General features: G+C 39.4%; 1 protein-coding gene across 2 annotated transcripts in view; it reads right to left on the bottom strand.

Moving 5' to 3' along the window:
• The window catches only part of YEATS2 (YEATS domain containing 2), a 94,671-nt gene that overhangs the window by 6,289 nt on the left and 70,632 nt on the right, over positions 1-17,750 (bottom strand). Inside the window, exons 20-27 of one of the 2 annotated variants that reach the window (XM_045539780.1) lie at positions 15,813-15,989; positions 13,398-13,581; positions 9,073-9,201; positions 8,481-8,579; positions 4,152-4,254; positions 3,159-3,232; positions 1,519-1,598; positions 617-818 (exon numbers count right to left, since the gene is read on the bottom strand). In XM_045539780.1, coding sequence (XP_045395736.1) covers positions 617-818; positions 1,519-1,598; positions 3,159-3,232; positions 4,152-4,254; positions 8,481-8,579; positions 9,073-9,201; positions 13,398-13,581; positions 15,813-15,989 — 1,048 coding nt within the window. Of the gene's footprint in view, positions 1-616; positions 819-1,518; positions 1,599-3,158; positions 3,233-4,151; positions 4,255-8,480; positions 8,580-9,072; positions 9,202-13,397; positions 13,582-15,812; positions 15,990-17,750 lie in introns of those variants that run through there. The other variant, XM_045539781.1, reaches the window with a different exon arrangement.

Raw genomic sequence — 17,750 nt, 5'->3', positions numbered from 1 at the left:
GAAACTCAAAGTGCTTCTCCCCAAACACCTTTTATGCCCTGCCTCCTAGGGCCCTGTGGCCATACAGCAGTTGTCTGTTTCTTTATCATAAAATGCTCAATTCATTTTAGCTGCAACATTATTAGTTGTTCACACGTGCCTCCAACACTGGGCAGTGTTCCTAGCTAGGCTTGGAGACGAAGTAACAGACGAGACACAGGCCCCATCTTCATGGGAATAGGACAGACTTGTCTATGGGGTCATCAGGTCACAGAGGAAGGGGACATCGCCTCTATCTGAAGGAAAGGGGGTGGATTAGGAGAATGATGCTAAGAGGGGACTCCTGAACTAACAGGGTATGCCTGCTGTATGGCATGGGCCGGAACGTTCCTGGCTGGGGTACAACAGTTGAAATACTTAGGTACAAACAGTTCTAGAGACACAGCGCAGTCTTGGGGGGACATGGCAAGGGTAAGCAAAGGCTCCTGCACTCCACAGCAACTGTTCCAAGCCCTCAGGCCGCTGTACTTCAGCTGAAGGCCCACTGAACGCTGCTGGGGCTGAAGAGACACTGTGCTCAGGAGCAAGTGCCCCCAGGCCGCCAGGGGTGCTCAGGGCAGCTCAGCCAATCGCCTACCTGGCTCGCTGTCGATCTGGGTCAGCACATCCTCAATGGAGTCCCCGTCATTCCTCAGGCTCTCAGGATCTGGTGGGGTGTAGCCATGGCAGCGACACCAGTGAGCAATGTGCTTGGTTTTAAGAGGGGCCAGGTGGTGAAATCTTGGATTCTTCTCCAGTATTTCTTGTAAGACTTTTCGCATTGTCATCGCTCTTTGCCACTTAAAAAAATTGTTTTGAACCATAATCAAATCCTTTGACTTAACTGCTTATTGAAAAGTCACATAATTGTAAATCACCTTGCTAAATTAACTTGTTAGAATCATTTTTTCTAAGGAAAAAAATCTCATTGTGTTATTCTCAGTTTAAAAAAAAGAAAAAGAACTTCTACTGGCTTCCTAATGCTTATGATAAAATAGAAACTCTTAGGTTTGGCCTTTAAGGCTCTTCACCTGGTCTCAACCTAGGACCTTCCACACCCCCTTCTTCCCCAGCTTCCCCCAAACCAACCACACGGACTTGTCACTCCTTCCTAAACAGGCCTTTATACATGCTGCTTCCTCTTCGTACAGCCCCACTGTACCCGGCATAGCAGCTGCCACACTGTGAGTACTCAATAAATACTTGAATTCATTTTAATATTTTGAAATTTGTGAAAACTGTTTAGAAAATGTGAGGAATGACTCTACCAATGCAGGAAAATAAAGTAGGCTTTTCAAAGGCTAGATATAGGTCTTTGAACAATGACATTTTTAACTGAGGAAAACATTCTGCCAAATATTTTAACAAAATAGGCCGCAAGTTTTATCACTGTTCCATAAGACAAGGTTTATGGAGGCAGCCAGCACGCACAGCTGTTGCAGTTCTCCTCTCCCCACAGGCTCAGCGGCCTGTCTCTCAAACGGGCACACGGGGGATTACCTCAGCAGCTCTCCTTTTCCCAATGTTCCAGCCGTAATACTGCTCCACAGACTTTGCAGAAAAGCAGCTGGCATCTTCACCTGGAATGCACATACCCAGCCACTCTGAATAAAGCGGTTATGATTCAAATCAAATCTTATTTGCCAGAGGCATGTCCATTAGTTTCTCCAGACCTCTTCATTGCATACACATTCCTCACTGAGCAAGCCCAGGACCAGCGCAACACACGGGCTTCTTTTTAAGAGAGAGACAGTGTTCCACTTGTGTGTACTCACAATGCCACCCCTCCTCGGGAACTCGACTTCTTTGGTAGAGAAAGGTAATCTATTGCCGTAAAGCTATTAAAATAAGTGGAAATGGCGCTCCACTAGGAGCCCCGGCCTTGCTGGTAACTAAGTGGCCCGGGGCAACCCACAGCACCTCTCTGAGATTTAGTTTTCTTATCTGTAAAATGAGAAAGTTGGGAAAGATGGTTTCTGAACTGCCTTTCAGCTCATGTAGTCTGTATTTGTATCTAAATTTTTAAAAAGAGGAATCCTTTTCTGTTGGGCTGGTAAATTGTTACTGAAAATGTACTTTGAGCTACCTCAAAATGATCCCCTGAACTTCAAATGAGAAAAAAAGGGGTCATGTCTTTGCTACTACAGCTGGAAAAAGTAAGCAGGGCGGCCTGTACCTGGCCTGTCATAGTCACATCCCTATGAATGCAAGTGATATGACAGATAATCTGCCTCAGGCCTTCCCGCTGCATGTTCACACTGATCCTGCCCAAGAGCACCCACCTGAGTACCCACGGGTTACCTGGCCCTCAGCAAGGGTTACTGATTCTGTCAGCACAACTGGGGCTGAGAGGCAAATTATTCAATCTTGCTAACAACGGGCAGTAACACAGCAGACTTCACATTAGGTGTTTTGAAAATCGTGCATTTCTACAAAGTGAGTGATACTGAGTTTTAGAGGAAAGACTAATGATCTTGGAGTCAAACAGAACGGGGTTTGTATCCTGCCTCACCACCCACAGCTATGTGATCTTGAGCAAGTTACTTAACCTTGCTTATCCTCAGTTTCCTCATCTGTAAAATGGAGATGACACCACCTATCACACAAGAGACTGTGAGTAAATAAGACAGTAATGTGACAAGCCTGCACAAGGTCTGGCACACTATAAGCAAATGCTAATTTCTTTCCTTACTAACAAACGTTAAAAACTAATGCAGTTATTTTTTTCCTTTTTTTTTTTTAAGAGATGGGGCTCACTCTGTCACCCAAGCTTGAGTGCAGTTGGTGTGATCATAGCTCACTGCAACCTTGAACTCCAGGACTCAAGCAATCCTCTAGGTAGCTGGGACTACAGGCACGTGCTAATGCACCTGGCTACCAGAGTTTTAATTATGTACACAATTTATGATTTATATATAAAAATAATTGTAAGAAATTCCTTTTGCAGATCAAGCACAGTGAAAATAGTAAAATACTAACTGGATGTGAATTCTAAAACCCCTGCAAATGAGCTATATTTCTAGCTAAAACCTCATAAGATAATAACTGCCACATCTGTATTAATTTACAATCCCAAGAGATTTGAGTCAATACCCCAAGTAGTTAAAAATGTACGCATATAGTCAGTATAATTGTCTTACTTTTTGCAGTGATTAATGGAATCTTCTTTACTACTGCTGTTAAGAGTTGCTGGATAGTCTCTAAATGATCTATCCTGAGAAGGATAAAAAAAATTAAGGCAATAAATTAAATACTTATAGCAGTTTCTAGACACATATGTACATGTATTTTGTGTATATATTCCCCCTTTCTGAGGAAATTATAATTTAAAACCATTATATGGCATGTTTTTCCTTCCACAGACAGCCTTCTTTATAAACGAAGAGTGTCTGTGTTTAAAAAGAGAATGTCAAGACTAAATAAACTGATTATGACCCCAGGAATGGTAATTATGCAATTATCACAGACATTTTATCTATTATTTTTAAGTTAAATAGTGACATAATCTTTTTTGCAATGTGACTGCTACTAGAGCAGAAAAATTCTATCACATAAATGCCCAGCTTGGAGCTATTCCGGTCCATGCCTCTATCTCTTATGTTTAAACATTTTTATTGTCCCCAGCAGGTGGAGATACTTCAAATGATGTGATCATAGGTGGGTTCCCAGTTTGGAAATTAGAAAACTTCAGGAAGCATTTTTAGAAGAAGCTACGAGTGTGTATGGCCCGTGGAGAGGTGGCTGTGTAAAATCAGGCAGGTGTGTGGACAGCATCACAGAACGTATACACACCTGAGTGATTATATCACAAGACATTTCATCCCCAAGGATTCCACAGAGAAAGTATGTGTTGGCAAGCCCAACTGAGGGGAGGTCTGTAATCCCATCTGAGGCTTCTAAGACCACAAATCAAGTGCCACCTCTAAGTCACATCACATCACGGTACATGATGTGTACCACTGTGCATCAAGTGGTTATACTCGTGTGCACCACACGTGGACAGTTTCCCCCATCAAGGGCTTAACTCCAAACATACACAACTCTACACATATTCAGCTGTGAAAGCTGATTTTTAAAAAGCATCATGCTAACACCCAAAGCAGAACTCCTTTAGAAAAGACTGGAATAATTACTTAATGACATAGTTTCCCAGCTCAGAACTTTCTTCTGTTTTCACTGCTGTCTGACCCTCCTGGGAGAGGCAGCTTGGCCCAGGTGTTTCTGGTTCAGCCTTCACTACAAGGGAAGAGCAACAAAGGGAGAGCTGTCAGGATTCAGTGGTGGAAGGACACGTGCAGGCACAAACAAAGCTCTTCCATTGAAGCTCAGTGAGGAAACTGCCACTCCAGCTGTTGTAGGGACACAGCCAGGAGACTGAGATGGCTCCTATCATCACAGGGTCAGCAGACAAGGGAAGAACTGTTAGCCTGGGTCTTAGGGGGAACAACTCCAGGCTCATGACAAGATGGGGGCAATAAAATGGCTTTTTAGATATTTTTTAAAGGGCCACCCACACTGCTATGTGACATCCCTCAGCCCCACCAACACATGTGATTGAACAATGCCACATTAAAATACAATGCCGGCTTGTTCTAAGTTCTAATACCATGATTTTTTTGATATCATCTCTCCAGCTAGTTTATTAACAACTTTCAGCCTCATCTTAGTGTTGGGAGACAGAAGGCTGAAAGCAAAAATCAGATCCACTGTGCTTGGAAACCTCCAAGCTAACCACACCAGGCTTTAATGTTACTAAATCTATTGATGGAAGATAGCAATCCCTCAGGTCCATGTGCCTTCCCATCCTTCAACAGTCTTCTTCGCTCAAAAAACCATGACCACACACTTGATGCTTCAGCACCAGCTTCCCTGACTCTGCTCTCTTCCCTGTAAATCCAACTTGCACATCAGTACCAAGTAATTTTCCTAAAATATCTGATTGGTATAATTTCCCTACTCAGTATGCTTCAGTGGTTCCCTATACAACAGGGGTCTACAAATGAGATATACTAGTAGTACATCTTTTCCCCCCTTTTCCTTATTGATGTATACTTTGCATTCAGTTAAATACACAAATATCAAGTTCAATAAACTTTGTATATACCCACGTACTCACCAGTCAAACCAAGATGTAGCCTGCCTGCCTCAAGCAGACGCCCTTATGCTTTTGGCACTTCCTCCTTGACAAAGGTGTTCACCTTTCACCCATTTTGAATTTCATATAACTGGAGTCATATTGTACACACTCTTTTGCATCAGCATCATTTTGGCTATTATGAATAACATGTGATGAACACTCTCATGTGTCTTTTGGTGGACATACGCACTCATTTCCTAGAAGTGGATTTGCTAGATGTTGTTTAACTATTAGAAACTGCCAACCTGGTTTCCAAAGTGATTGTATCAATTTAGAGTCCCACCAGCAGTGTAAGCAATTTCCAGTTGCTTCACACTGTTCTCAACACCTGGTATCGTCAGTCCTTTTAATTTGGTGATTCCGGTGGATCACTATGGTTTTAATTTGCATTTCCTTGATGACTAATGAGGTTGAATAATTTTTCATAGCCTTATGAACTTTTGGGATTTCCTCTTTTGTGAAGTGCCTATTCACGTTTTTTGCCCATTAACAAAAAATTCGTGTCAGTCCTTTTAATATTGATTTTTAGGAGGTCTGTGTATATTCTGGATATGACTCCTTTGCTTTATATATACATATATATATATGTATATATATATATAGAGAGAGAGAGAGCGAGCAAATATCTTTGAGTCTGTCGCTTGACTTTTTGCTCTTGATCTCTGAAGTGAGGTCCCCAATGTTAATGAAGTCTAACTTAACAATTCTTTCCTTTTATGGTTTTCCCGTGTGTCCTGTTTAAAATATCTTTGTTAAGGTCATGAAGATAGTCTTGCATTTTATTCTAGAAGCTTTATTTTTTTACCTTTTACATTTAGGTCTATGATCCAGCTTAAATCAGGTTTTGTTTACAGTGTGAAGTAGAGGCAAAGGTTCAATGTTTTCCCAAATGGATATATCCAATTAAGCCAGTGCTATTTATTGAAAAGACCAACCTTTGGCTATTGAATTTGTCATAAATCAGGTTACCATATGTATGTGAGTCTATTTCTGGGCTCTCTTTTCTGTTCCATTAGTCTATTTTTGAGCCCATACCACATACAATCTCAATTACTGTGGTTTTATAGGATGTGTATCTAGTAGTCTAAGTCCCCCAGCTTTTTTGTTCAATACTGTCTCAGCTATTTTGACCTTTACATTTCCATATACCTTTTAGACTTAGTGCATCAGTTTCTATACACAGACAACAAAAATAACATTGTGGGATTATGATTGGGACTGTATTGAATCCAGATGTCATTTTTGGTGGAAAACTGGTGTGTTCATCAAGTCTTTTAAAAATTTAATATGGTATATTCTTTCCATTTATTTATGTCTTTAATTTTTCTCAGAAATGTTTAATAGATTGTTAGCGTATAAGACTATCTTTCCTTAGATTTATTAACTAAATATCGGTATTTTTGGTGCTACTGTAAATGTTCATTTAAATTTCAATTTCTAATTGTTATGGCTAGTATATAGAAATTCAAATGATTTTTTAATGTATACTGACTTATACTGAGTGACCCTGCTAATTTCACTATTAACAATGCATGTTCTCGCAACTCCTAATTTCAGACTTCAAGAAACAGAAGTCCTCAGAAAAAGTTCAGATACTCCAGTTCTATAGGTTCAAGTATACTCACTTTAATCTAACATTCAAACAATTACAGCATTATATAATCATAGCATTTTCAGGATGCAACAGGTCTACTAGAGACATGAAAACGTATGTTCCCAAAGATTTGTACATAATAGCTCCAAACTGGAAACAACCATAATGTCCATCAACAGGAAAAAAGACAAACAAATTATGGTATATTCCTACAATGTGGAATATTACTCAGCAACAACATGGATGAATCTCAAAACATTATGCTGAGTGAATGAAACCAGTCACAAAAGAACATATGGCTTCCATTTACATAAAGTTAAAAAATAGAAACAATTAGTCTATGGTAATAGAAATCAGAATAGCAGTTACCTATGGGGGTTGGGAATTGATTAGAGGGGCACACGGTGGAAATTTCTGTATCTTAAATGGGGTGTTGGTTACATGGGTTTAAACATTTGCTAACTCATCAAATGGTAGGTGTAACTGTATTTCACTGAACATTTTACTTCAATTAAAAACTAAAACAGATATGCTCTGGCCTAGTCCAAAATTAACTGAATCAGAATCCGTGTGAGGCAGGCCTATGCCATGTACCTCCTGTTGAGAGGGACACCAATTCTTTCATGAGCTGTCTTTTGATCAGAGGTTGGTGAACTTTTTCTATAAAGAGCTAAACAGTAAATATTGTAGGCTTTGTGGGTCACCCGATCTCTGCAGGAACTAAGCATGGGAGACAATATATTAATGAATGGGCATGGCTGTGTGCCAACAAAGCTTTACTCACAAAAATAGGCAATGGATTGTAGGCTGCCAGACCCTGCTTTAGGTGCTTGTTTAGTAAGCTACAAATCCACCTCTTCCCAAGACTATAATGAGAGATCCTGGCATGACTGAAAAGCAGCCTGCCATGGTACCGGACTGATGTATTTAAAATTCCAACTTTACTACTTTCTAGACTTGGAAAGTACATACTTAGTATCTCCAAACTTGTCTTCTCATCTGCAAAACGGGCATTAACAGTTATGCTGAATGCTATATTTAAAGCAGCTACCACGGTGCCTGGTACAGCATAGGCTCTTATTATAACACAGTAGCTTTCGTTATTGTTGGAGATGCTACAGATACCAAATGTGTTGCTCTAATCCACTGCACTATCTTGATCTATTCTTGTCAGAAATGTCCCCCACTGCCAGCTTGCCAAAGTCTAGCCCATACCTAAAGCTTCTTTATCACAATTATATTCCCCAAATGAGCCCCCCTGTTTGGTCTACTCCCCCAAACCAGCCCTGAGTCTTTGTCTCCACTGTTCCCTTGATCTGGCAAACCCCTTGACCTCTCCACAGCTAAAAAAGTGTCACTCTTTTAAAGTCCAGGTTATAATCCATACCCCATACAAAGTCCTGTTCCCCTCACACCCCCTGCCAATCCTGATCAGACATCCTAGACTGCAATATTTCAGCAATCATTTTCCAGACCACTCACTCATCTTGCATTTACCAATCATTGCCTGCTATCTGTGGCAATTCTCTTCAACCAGATTATAAATTCCTGAAGGCCAGAAATGATGCTTCATATGTCTCTGTATTTCCCTCAATGTCAAGTCTACTATATAAAGACTTAGTACATTATTTGCCAAGTGACTGATTCATAGATGCTGAAAAGAAAGGGCTCAGATTACAGTAATGTCCTACATAAAACTTCTGGACAAAAATACTGTGAGATCCTACATACCTTTTGCAACAGCTGCTGGAGCAGAGCTGGGGACAACTGGAGTTGGAGCAGCTACAGGCACAATGGTAGGTGGTTTGCTGGTAGAAAATGACTGAACCACTAAAGGGCAAAAAAGGGGGGAAGGGTACAACAAATATAGAAATTACTTTTAATGAGGATGATCCCAGGTGACAGCCCCATGTCACACTCACAGAACTTTAGCACAACGGGAATGGTAAGGTCCTTTTTTTACAATAGTGATCTGACAAACTGGGCCATTATTAGTTATCAGGATAACTGAGCTATATCCTCAACTGTGGAAATGGGGGCTTGTCGCTAAACTAAGAAAATAAAAATCCAATTAACATAAATTCTCATAAATGTTTAAAATGTTCCCCCTCAACTCAATGTTAGATATGGGCATCTATTTAGAAGCCAGTAGGTCAGGTGGGTTTTACTTTCAGTCTTAGCCCTGGTGCCTGAGAGTTCAAGGTGCCAGTGAATACCACGACATCTGAAGGGCAGGCTGTACAAGGAAGAGCAGTCACCGACTGGTAGACATTGACAGACCTGGAGACAGCCAGTGTGACAGGCCCATGGGTGACGGACTTACCTTTATTCACAGGCATCAGTATAGTCTGCACACCTCCAGATGTGTTTACACTGAGTGGTTTGAGCTGGCTGGGAATTGTTAGGACAGCTTGCTGGGGATTGGATTGACTGGAGTGAATTTTTAATAATCCTAAAATAAATCAGAAGATAAGGCCAAGTTGAAGATCTGATGCTTCCTTAAAATTCCTTCCCCTACTTGCCATGCATATTTTCTCACAGGAGGAAGTTTCTAGGATGTTTACCCTTTTAGTAAAGAAAGAGCTGGAAGCATGAGGCAATGGATGCTACAGATTTCACAATAAAACATCTGTGATGATAATTAATTTTTAAAGTGGCCTTGTCCCACATCCAAAAAGTAATACAGATTTTTTTGCAAAAGCAGGACTAACAGGAAGGAGAAAAAGTCACCCAAAGTCCTACTGCAGATAATCAGTACTAACATTTTGAGGAAGTTCTTTTCTGTTTGTTTTCTATGACAATTCATTTGTTCTGTACATATTTAATAGGTATAATGTGTGAAAACTGGATACAAAGTTTTGTATTTTGACATAGAAAGTTGGCATTTTTGTACTTAAAAACCTATTGTGGCTCCCAACTGCCTAAAGAATATTTCCAAAATTAGCTTCAAAGCATTCAGGGTCCATTTTAATCCGGTCCCAATTTATCTACACCTCCTTCACACCATCCTTACATATCTAATACTTCCATCTGTCTACACATCATACCTTGCATTTCCTATTTCTGTATGGCCCTTATTTTTCAAACATCAGATATTCTCCATTATTTTAGAAAGGGTCACCCTCCCTCATTTTACCTTAAAGGTAATTTCCATACTCCCATTTCCATTACAAAACCATTCTAGGCATTCAGAGGGCTTGTAAAAAATCAGGAAGGGCCTTAGTGTGACAGAGCACACAAGACACAAGCTATACAAACACATGTTATAAAATAACAACTACTTAAAAACAACATCAGAGGCTAAAGATACTTTAAGGCACTGGAAAACAGGTGGTTTGAGCTAAGGAAAGGAATCATCTTAAATACTTCTAGAACAGGCCTTAAATAAATAAGAAAGTAGTAATTACTGAGACATGCCCTTGGGGAATACAACAATGACCTGGTGTCTTCATGTTTCTATGAAATTATATGCTGATCAGCTGAAAGGTAAAAAAGTATTAAAAAGCTTGTAACTAAAAATAGCTACTCCTTGTTCTATCTCCCTATCCTCATCTAGTTTCCCAGCAGCAACTACTTCTAACTCTCTGGTTCTTTCTTTCAATATTTACCTCAGTATTTTTAAAGTAATCTGTATATTGCAGGCCTTGATTCACCAATTTTTCATGTAACCTACTGACTTACTATTAAGGTAGATAAAAGCCTTTTAAGGCACCTATGTTTTCTCTTCTCTATAAAGATAGTCCCTTACAACGATTTGACTTATAATTTTTGGACTTTGTGATGATGTGCAAGTGACGTGCATTCAGCAGAAATCCCACTTCTCTCATGATGCTTGGCAGTGAGAGCCAGCTGCAGCTCCCAGTCAGCCACGAGTTTTTGTGACTTACCAATATTTTCAACTTACAATGGGTTTGTTGGGACGTAACTCCATTGTAAGTTGAGAAGCTTCTGTTATTCTCTGTTAATCCAAAGAAGCATACCATGATACTACGTATGATTACATTTTATTTTCTGAAGTTAACAATTTCCTCCTCTTTCATTTGCTCAGTTTTCTTTCAATATCTTACCTTCAGTCTTCTCATCTCCTTCAAGAACTCTGTAAGCCAGTCAAGAGTACAACTTTCCACAGTCTCATCTCCTAAACAATTTACAGTCCCATTTTTTATAAGATATATCCCTCCTGGAGGTCTCTGATCTGCTCCAATTTGGACTGTTGCTTTCTAGGCCTGCCACAAAACTCATCTTGTCAATGTCCCTTTACTGTTCTCCTGGGAATTCCCTTTGCCTTCCTTCTATGTTGGATCATCTTCTACTTTTGTCCTCTTAGTTTACACTTCTTCATTCTGATAAAACATATATGTTAGTGATGCCTTTGGACACGGTACACAGGAAATACATTTGAAATTCAAAACTATTTCCACCTCAGTAACGATCTTGTTGACTAGAGAATTCTAGACTAAAAGTAATTTTCACCCAGAATTTTGAAAAACAATAGTATGCTAGCGTCCAGCACTGCTATTTAGAAGCTCAATGATAATGTAATTTCTCAAATTTTCTATTTCTTTTTCTCTCTGACAGCTTTTAAAATCTTCTCTTTCTCCCTGGTGTTTTGATTTCTTGAACACATTGTGCCTGGGTGTGGGCCATCTTTCATTCATTGTGCTGGACACTGTGCCTTTTGAACCTAGAAGTTCATGCCCTTCAATTCTGGGAAAAATTCTTGTTTCATTTCTTGGATCACTTCCTTCTATTTTTTGTTTTCTTTTTGGAACTCCTTTTAGTCTGGCCAGAGTCAACTGATACATCATAGAATTTTCTTTCTTAGTGTCTACTTCTTGGTCTACTTCCTGCTTCCACCTTGTGCCCCACAGTTTACTCTCAATGCAGCACCAACAATCCCTCTAAAAGGTAAGGATCACATCACTCCTCAGCTCAAGTCCCTCCAGCGGCTTCTCCTGGAGTCAGAGTCTCCCCAGTGGCCCACACAGGCCCTGCGTGCCTTGACCTCACCTCTGAGTGCTCTCTCCCTTGCTCCCTCTGCTTCTGTCCCAGTGGGACCCTGTTTAAGATAGTGTATAATGCACACAAAAAATATAATTAAAAAATTGTTGGTTGTAGTAGGAAACAGTTTGAGCCTTTTATGAAAATGTTACACAGAAAGGTGCATTTGCTGCTGCAACTTAGGAAATTAGAACTTAAAGCAGGGAGATTTCATCTACTACAGGCTAAAAGCCTGACGAGGAAGGGCAAGAGGGGAAGGCATGAACTACTTATAATAATACTTCCTTTTATTTCTGTAATTTCTATTCCAGTGCCCAACACAGCACCTCACATAAAACATTCAGTTAGTAGAGAACAAGCACTCCCTATATTAGAACTTGGTCAGTTTTAACTGGGAGCTGGGAATCATGGGAAAAATCAGCTGTAATCTTTTATTCTCTGTCCATAAAGCAAACAAGACACAGGGGCTTGGTGTGGAGCTTTGTACGGGAAGAAGGGATAATAATGACAACAACATCCACAATCTCTTATCCAAAGGTAGTAAGGTATGTATGCGTGTATGTATTTATGCATTTGTGTGTATTATGTATGTATCTCTCAGTGATACTCAGTTTTTTCTGTAGACTAGTGCCAGCTGGTAAACTGGTTGTTATCAATCTGCAACAATATAGACATTGAAAGTTTAGAAACTGTTTTAACAGTTTAACATTTCCGTGACATTTTTATTGTATTTTATAGAAGTATCTCTCTGTACTGGATTGTAGAAAACAAAAAACAAAACTGATCTTTCAAGCTTGAGAAGAGAAGCTGTATATTACATCAGCGCCCTGGCATCTGAGATAGCAAGATGTAATCAAACACATTAATCTTATGTGGCAAAACATATGAATATTCACATTAAGTAGTACAAGATGGCTGTCAATGGACGTCAAATTATGCCCTAAAGTTAGTTATAAAAATAAAACCTTTGGTTTTCACAGCTTTTCTTTGATTTTAGAATTGCAGATAAGGGATTATGAACTGACAACAAAAAGGATGGCACTGATGATGATAACTGCAGCAATTATTTACATAATGGCCAGCACACTCCGGACAGTGTGCTAAGCACTCAGATAATGTAATCCATTTAATCCTCTCAACTTTATGAGACAGGTATTATTATCAATCTCATTTTACAGCTGAGAAACTAAAGCAAATTACTTCTTTTTTTTTTTTTTTTTTTTTTTTTTTTTTTATTTCAGCTCATCATGGGGGTACATAAGTTTAGGTTATATACATTTTCCATGTCCCACCCATCCCCCCGAGTCAGAGTCCTAAGCGCGTCCGTTCTCATTCTCCCGACAGTGCACCTGGCACTCATCATAAAGCAAATTACTTCAACTAAGGCAACCTGGCCTCATGACTCGTGGTGTCTGTTACTCAAAGCAGTAAAAGGTACACTTTTCTGGGTTCTGAGAGGTTATGGTTTTATTTTTTCATTTAAAAATTATTCAATCTGTAAATTGTAAATAATTTTAAAATAACAAATTAAATAATAATTTTAAATGATAAACTTAAACTCTCAGACTTAAGTGTTGTTTAAAACCCTCCCAAAGATATTCTAGCCCAAAGAACGAAAGAGAGAAATAATATCATGATACTATTCACCTGATACTGTGGCTTTCCCAGAGATGGGGTTAGGTGTGGACACCAGGGATGTGGCACTGACGACAGCAGGGGTGGCAGCCTTGCAGGTTCCCATGGTGGCCTGGCTCACACACACTTGCTGCTGCCCAGAAGTTTTCATTACAGAACTGACAGCAGATGATGAACTGGGAACTGTTCCTTCAGACTGCTTACCCACGGGGCCAGAAATATAGAGATTAAGAAATTAGGGTTACCATATAAAAAAAAAAAACTTTATCACCTACCATATCACTTTATAAAAGGCTATTTCAACACCAAAAAAGTAGGAGGGCATATTGTTGAATGTAAAAATGAAATAAAATGAGCTTTATTAAGAATTTACCACAATGTTTTAAAGTCTGTCACTTCGACAAATGTCTACTACATGGCAGGCATAGCACGGTGGTAAATGCTAGGGCACAGAGATCAAAGCCATTAAGGAATGTGGTCACCAAGGTGTGATGAGTGCTATAGCAAGCATAGGTAAATGTCACCAAGACGAATGAGAGGAAAGTTACTACTTCTGCCTAGGGACAGAAAGGGGAGGATATTGGAAAAAGCTTCAGGTAAAACATAGTATTTTAGGGAAATCTTCAAGATTTAAAACAGAGAAAGGGAGCGATGAAGGAGTGTTTCTTGGCAGAGGAGAGTACGTAGAAAGAGAGGCATGAAAGAACACAGTATGTTCAAGGAACTGCAAAATTGAGTGGGGGTATGACAAGTGACTAAGCAATAGCTGTAAGATATGAAGCTTGAGAACAGTAAATCAGGCCAGATCATAAAAGCCCTTGGGGTTCCTAGACAATTCAGAGGGGTAATTGTCTTTTCAACAAATGTTGCTGGGTCAACTGCATATTTACATACAAAAGAATGAAGTATGGCCCCTATCTCATTCATACCATATACAAAAATTAACTTGAAATGGATCTAAGATTCATTTATTTTTAAAAATATACTTTAATATATTTTGTTCAAAAATTTCTTCTTTTTTTCTTTTTTTATAGAGACACGGTCTTGCTCCTGCTCAGGCTGGTCTTGAACTCCTGACCTCAAACAATCCTCCCATATCAGCCTCCCGGGGTGCTAGGATTACAGGTGCCCGGCCTCTAAGATTTAAATGTAAGACCTAAAACTACAAAACTCTTAGAAGAAAACACAGGCTTAAATTTTGTGACCTTGGATTAAGCAATGGTTTCTTATATGTGACACCAAAAGCAGCAGCAATAAAAGAAAAATATAATATACTGTACTCCTACAACTCAACCTAACTAAAAAATGGGCACCCCCTAAGATAGTGATAATTTTTAAAAAACAGACAAGAACAAGTATTGGCCAGGATGTGGAAAAATTAGAACCCTCACACATTGCTGGTGGCAATTTAAAAAGGAGCAGCCGCTTGGGAAAATAGCTTGGCAGTTCCTCAAAATGTTAAACACAGAGTTACCATATGATCCAGCAATTCCATCCCTAGGTGTACAGCCAAGAGAAATGAAAACATATTTATACAAAAAGCTATACATAAATGTTCACAGCAGCATTATTCGTAAGAGTCAAAAAGTAGAAAACAACCCAAGGTCCACCAGCTGATGAATGAATAAACTAAATGTAGCATGTATCCATAAAACTTTACCGTTTTTTTTTTTGGAGATAGGGTTTTACTCTGTTGGCCTAGGCCAGACAATAGTTGTGTCATCATAGTTCATTGCAATCTCAAACTTCTAAACTTAAGCAGTCCTCCTGCCTCAGCCTCCTGAGTAGCTCAGATGACAGGTGCACGCCACCACGCCTGGCTACTTTTTCTATTTTTTGTAGAGACAGGGTCTCGCTACTGCTCAGGCTGGTCTTGAACTCCTGGCCTCAAACAGTCTTCCTACCTCGGCCTCTCAAAGTGCTAGGATTACAGTGTAAGCCACTGCTCCTGGACAGTATATCCATAAAACTGAATAAAAGGAATGTAGTACTGATGCATGCTACAATGTAGATGAACACTGAAAGGTTACATTAAGCAAAAGAGATACAAAAGGCTGTATGTTTTATGACTACATTGATATGAAATGTCCAGAAATGACAAATTCACAGAGAAAGTACATCAGTAGTTGCCTAGGGCTGCCGGGACGGAAGAGTAGGGAGTGACTGCTAATAGATATGTTTTTTTTTTCTGGAATAATAAAAATGTTCTGGGATTAGATAATGATAATGATGGTTGCACAACCTGTGACTATAGTAAAAACTATTGAATTGTATGCTATAAAATGATGAAATTTATGGTATGGAACTGTAATCCCATTTTTAAAAAAAGAACAAAAAGGCCCCCTGGTGTGACTGCTCAGTATCTTTCCCATGTTTATACTTTCTTCATGTTTCATTTTGACTTTCTACTGCCATGCCAATTCTCACCTGTTGTACAGAACCATTTGCTGACAGGGCCACAGCTGGGGAAGTGGCAGTTGTGATGACCCCTCCTGCTACTCTCAGCATTGTGGTTCCGGGTTTTGAGAGTTGTGAGGTGGCTGGCACAGACTTCAAGGTGCTATCAGATATTTTCATTAGAGATGCCTGCCCTCCATGGGCTGCCTGCAGAAACAAAGTGGGTAGAAGTAGTAATGTTGCCTTGGTTAACACGCACAATTTATTCCTTATCTACATTTGAGATATGCCCTAAGAATTGGAGAATATCCAAGAAAGTCTTGCCAATCAAAACTATATGAGGTGTTTATGCATACACCTTTCTAATAAGCTCTAAATTCTATGACCTTTTACCTACAAATGCTCTTTTACCCCTAATATAAAACAAGTAAATGAAGGTATTTGCAAGTTACTATTTAGCAGCAGTATTTTCAAAAATAATACACCATTTGTTTTCAAAATAATTGAGTCCAAGATACTCTTAAAGGTACATATAGCCAGGTGTGGTGGCTCACACCTATAATCCTAGCCCTCTGGGAGGCCCAGGTGGGTGGATCGCTCGAGGTCAGGAGTTCAAGACCAGCCTGAGCAAGGGTGAGACCCCGTCTCTACTAAAATAGAAAGAAATTATCGGGCCAACTAAAAATATATATAGAAAAAATTAGCCGGGCATGGTGGTACATGCCATTGCACTCACTCTAGCCCGGGCAACAGAGTAAGACTCTGTCTCAAAAAAAAAAAAAAAGAGTACATATAACCTTTAAACATGAAAATCAAGCAAAGACAGGGCCAGATTCAAGTGGGTGCTCTAAACTAGATCCAGGCTTAGAATCTGAATCTGGAGAACCATTCAACAAATTATACTCACAGTGGTCTAAATCAAAGCTCAACAAATGTTTGTTTCGGTAAATGATTATTTCTGGCTTCACAGGACATAAGATCTCTGTTGCAGCTCCTCAACTTTAACTCATTTATCAGTTTCTGAGAGCTTACTATTTGCCAGGAATGGCAGAGAACATGTGTACATATCTAGGTCATTCATAGGTCCTTCTTTCCAGTAACTTTATATGGTAGATTTTATTCCCATTTTAGAGATGAGGATAATAAGCTAACTGACTTTAAAAGGACCACACAGCTAGTAACTGAAGAAGTCATGATTAGAATCCAGAAGTAAAAGAAAATCCAAAGGTAAGAAGCAACAGCTGCTCCAGATGGGAAGAAAATCGGTGAAAGAACTCTGGAAGTATGAAGAATCAAACTGAAAGCACAACCTAAAAAGGGAATGCCAGGTCTCTAGCAATGGATATCAACCAAAATCAGAATACTGAAATGACAAATGAAAAATTTTGAACATGGATTATAAGCTCAATAAAACGCAAGATAAAATGGGAACCCACCACAAAGAAACCACAAAAAGAATGTAGGAAATGAATGGAAAATTCACTGAAGAAACTGAAATATTAAAGAGAAATCAAACAGAACTTCTGGAAATGAAAAATTTATTCAAGGAATTACAAAATACAGTGGACCTTAAGAATAGACTAGATCAAACAGAAGAAAGAATCTCAGAGCCTGAAGACAACTCCTTTTAATTCAACAAATCAGTCACAGAGATAGAGTGGAGAAATAAGAGAAAAGAGCAAAGCCTACAAGAAATATGGGATTATGTGAAGAGGCCTAACATAAGAATCACAGGCATCCCTGAGGGTGAAAAAGAAAATATAGAAGGGCTGGATAATCTATTTGTAGGAATAATGGAGGAAAATTTCCATGCCCTTGGTAGAAATCTAGATATCCAGGAACAAGAAGCTCAAAGGCCTCCTGGGAGATTCATCACAAAGAGGAAAACACCACGACACACAGTCATCAGATCGGCCGAAATAAACACCAAAGAGGCCCTCCTACGAGACAGGAGGCGAAAGCAGCAGA

This window comes from Lemur catta, chromosome 1 (genome assembly GCF_020740605.2).
Source record: "Lemur catta isolate mLemCat1 chromosome 1, mLemCat1.pri, whole genome shotgun sequence".
Classification (NCBI taxonomy): Eukaryota; Metazoa; Chordata; class Mammalia; order Primates; family Lemuridae; genus Lemur; species Lemur catta.
Note: the sequence above shows the minus strand (reverse complement) of the source record. Positions and strands in the feature narration are given on the sequence as shown.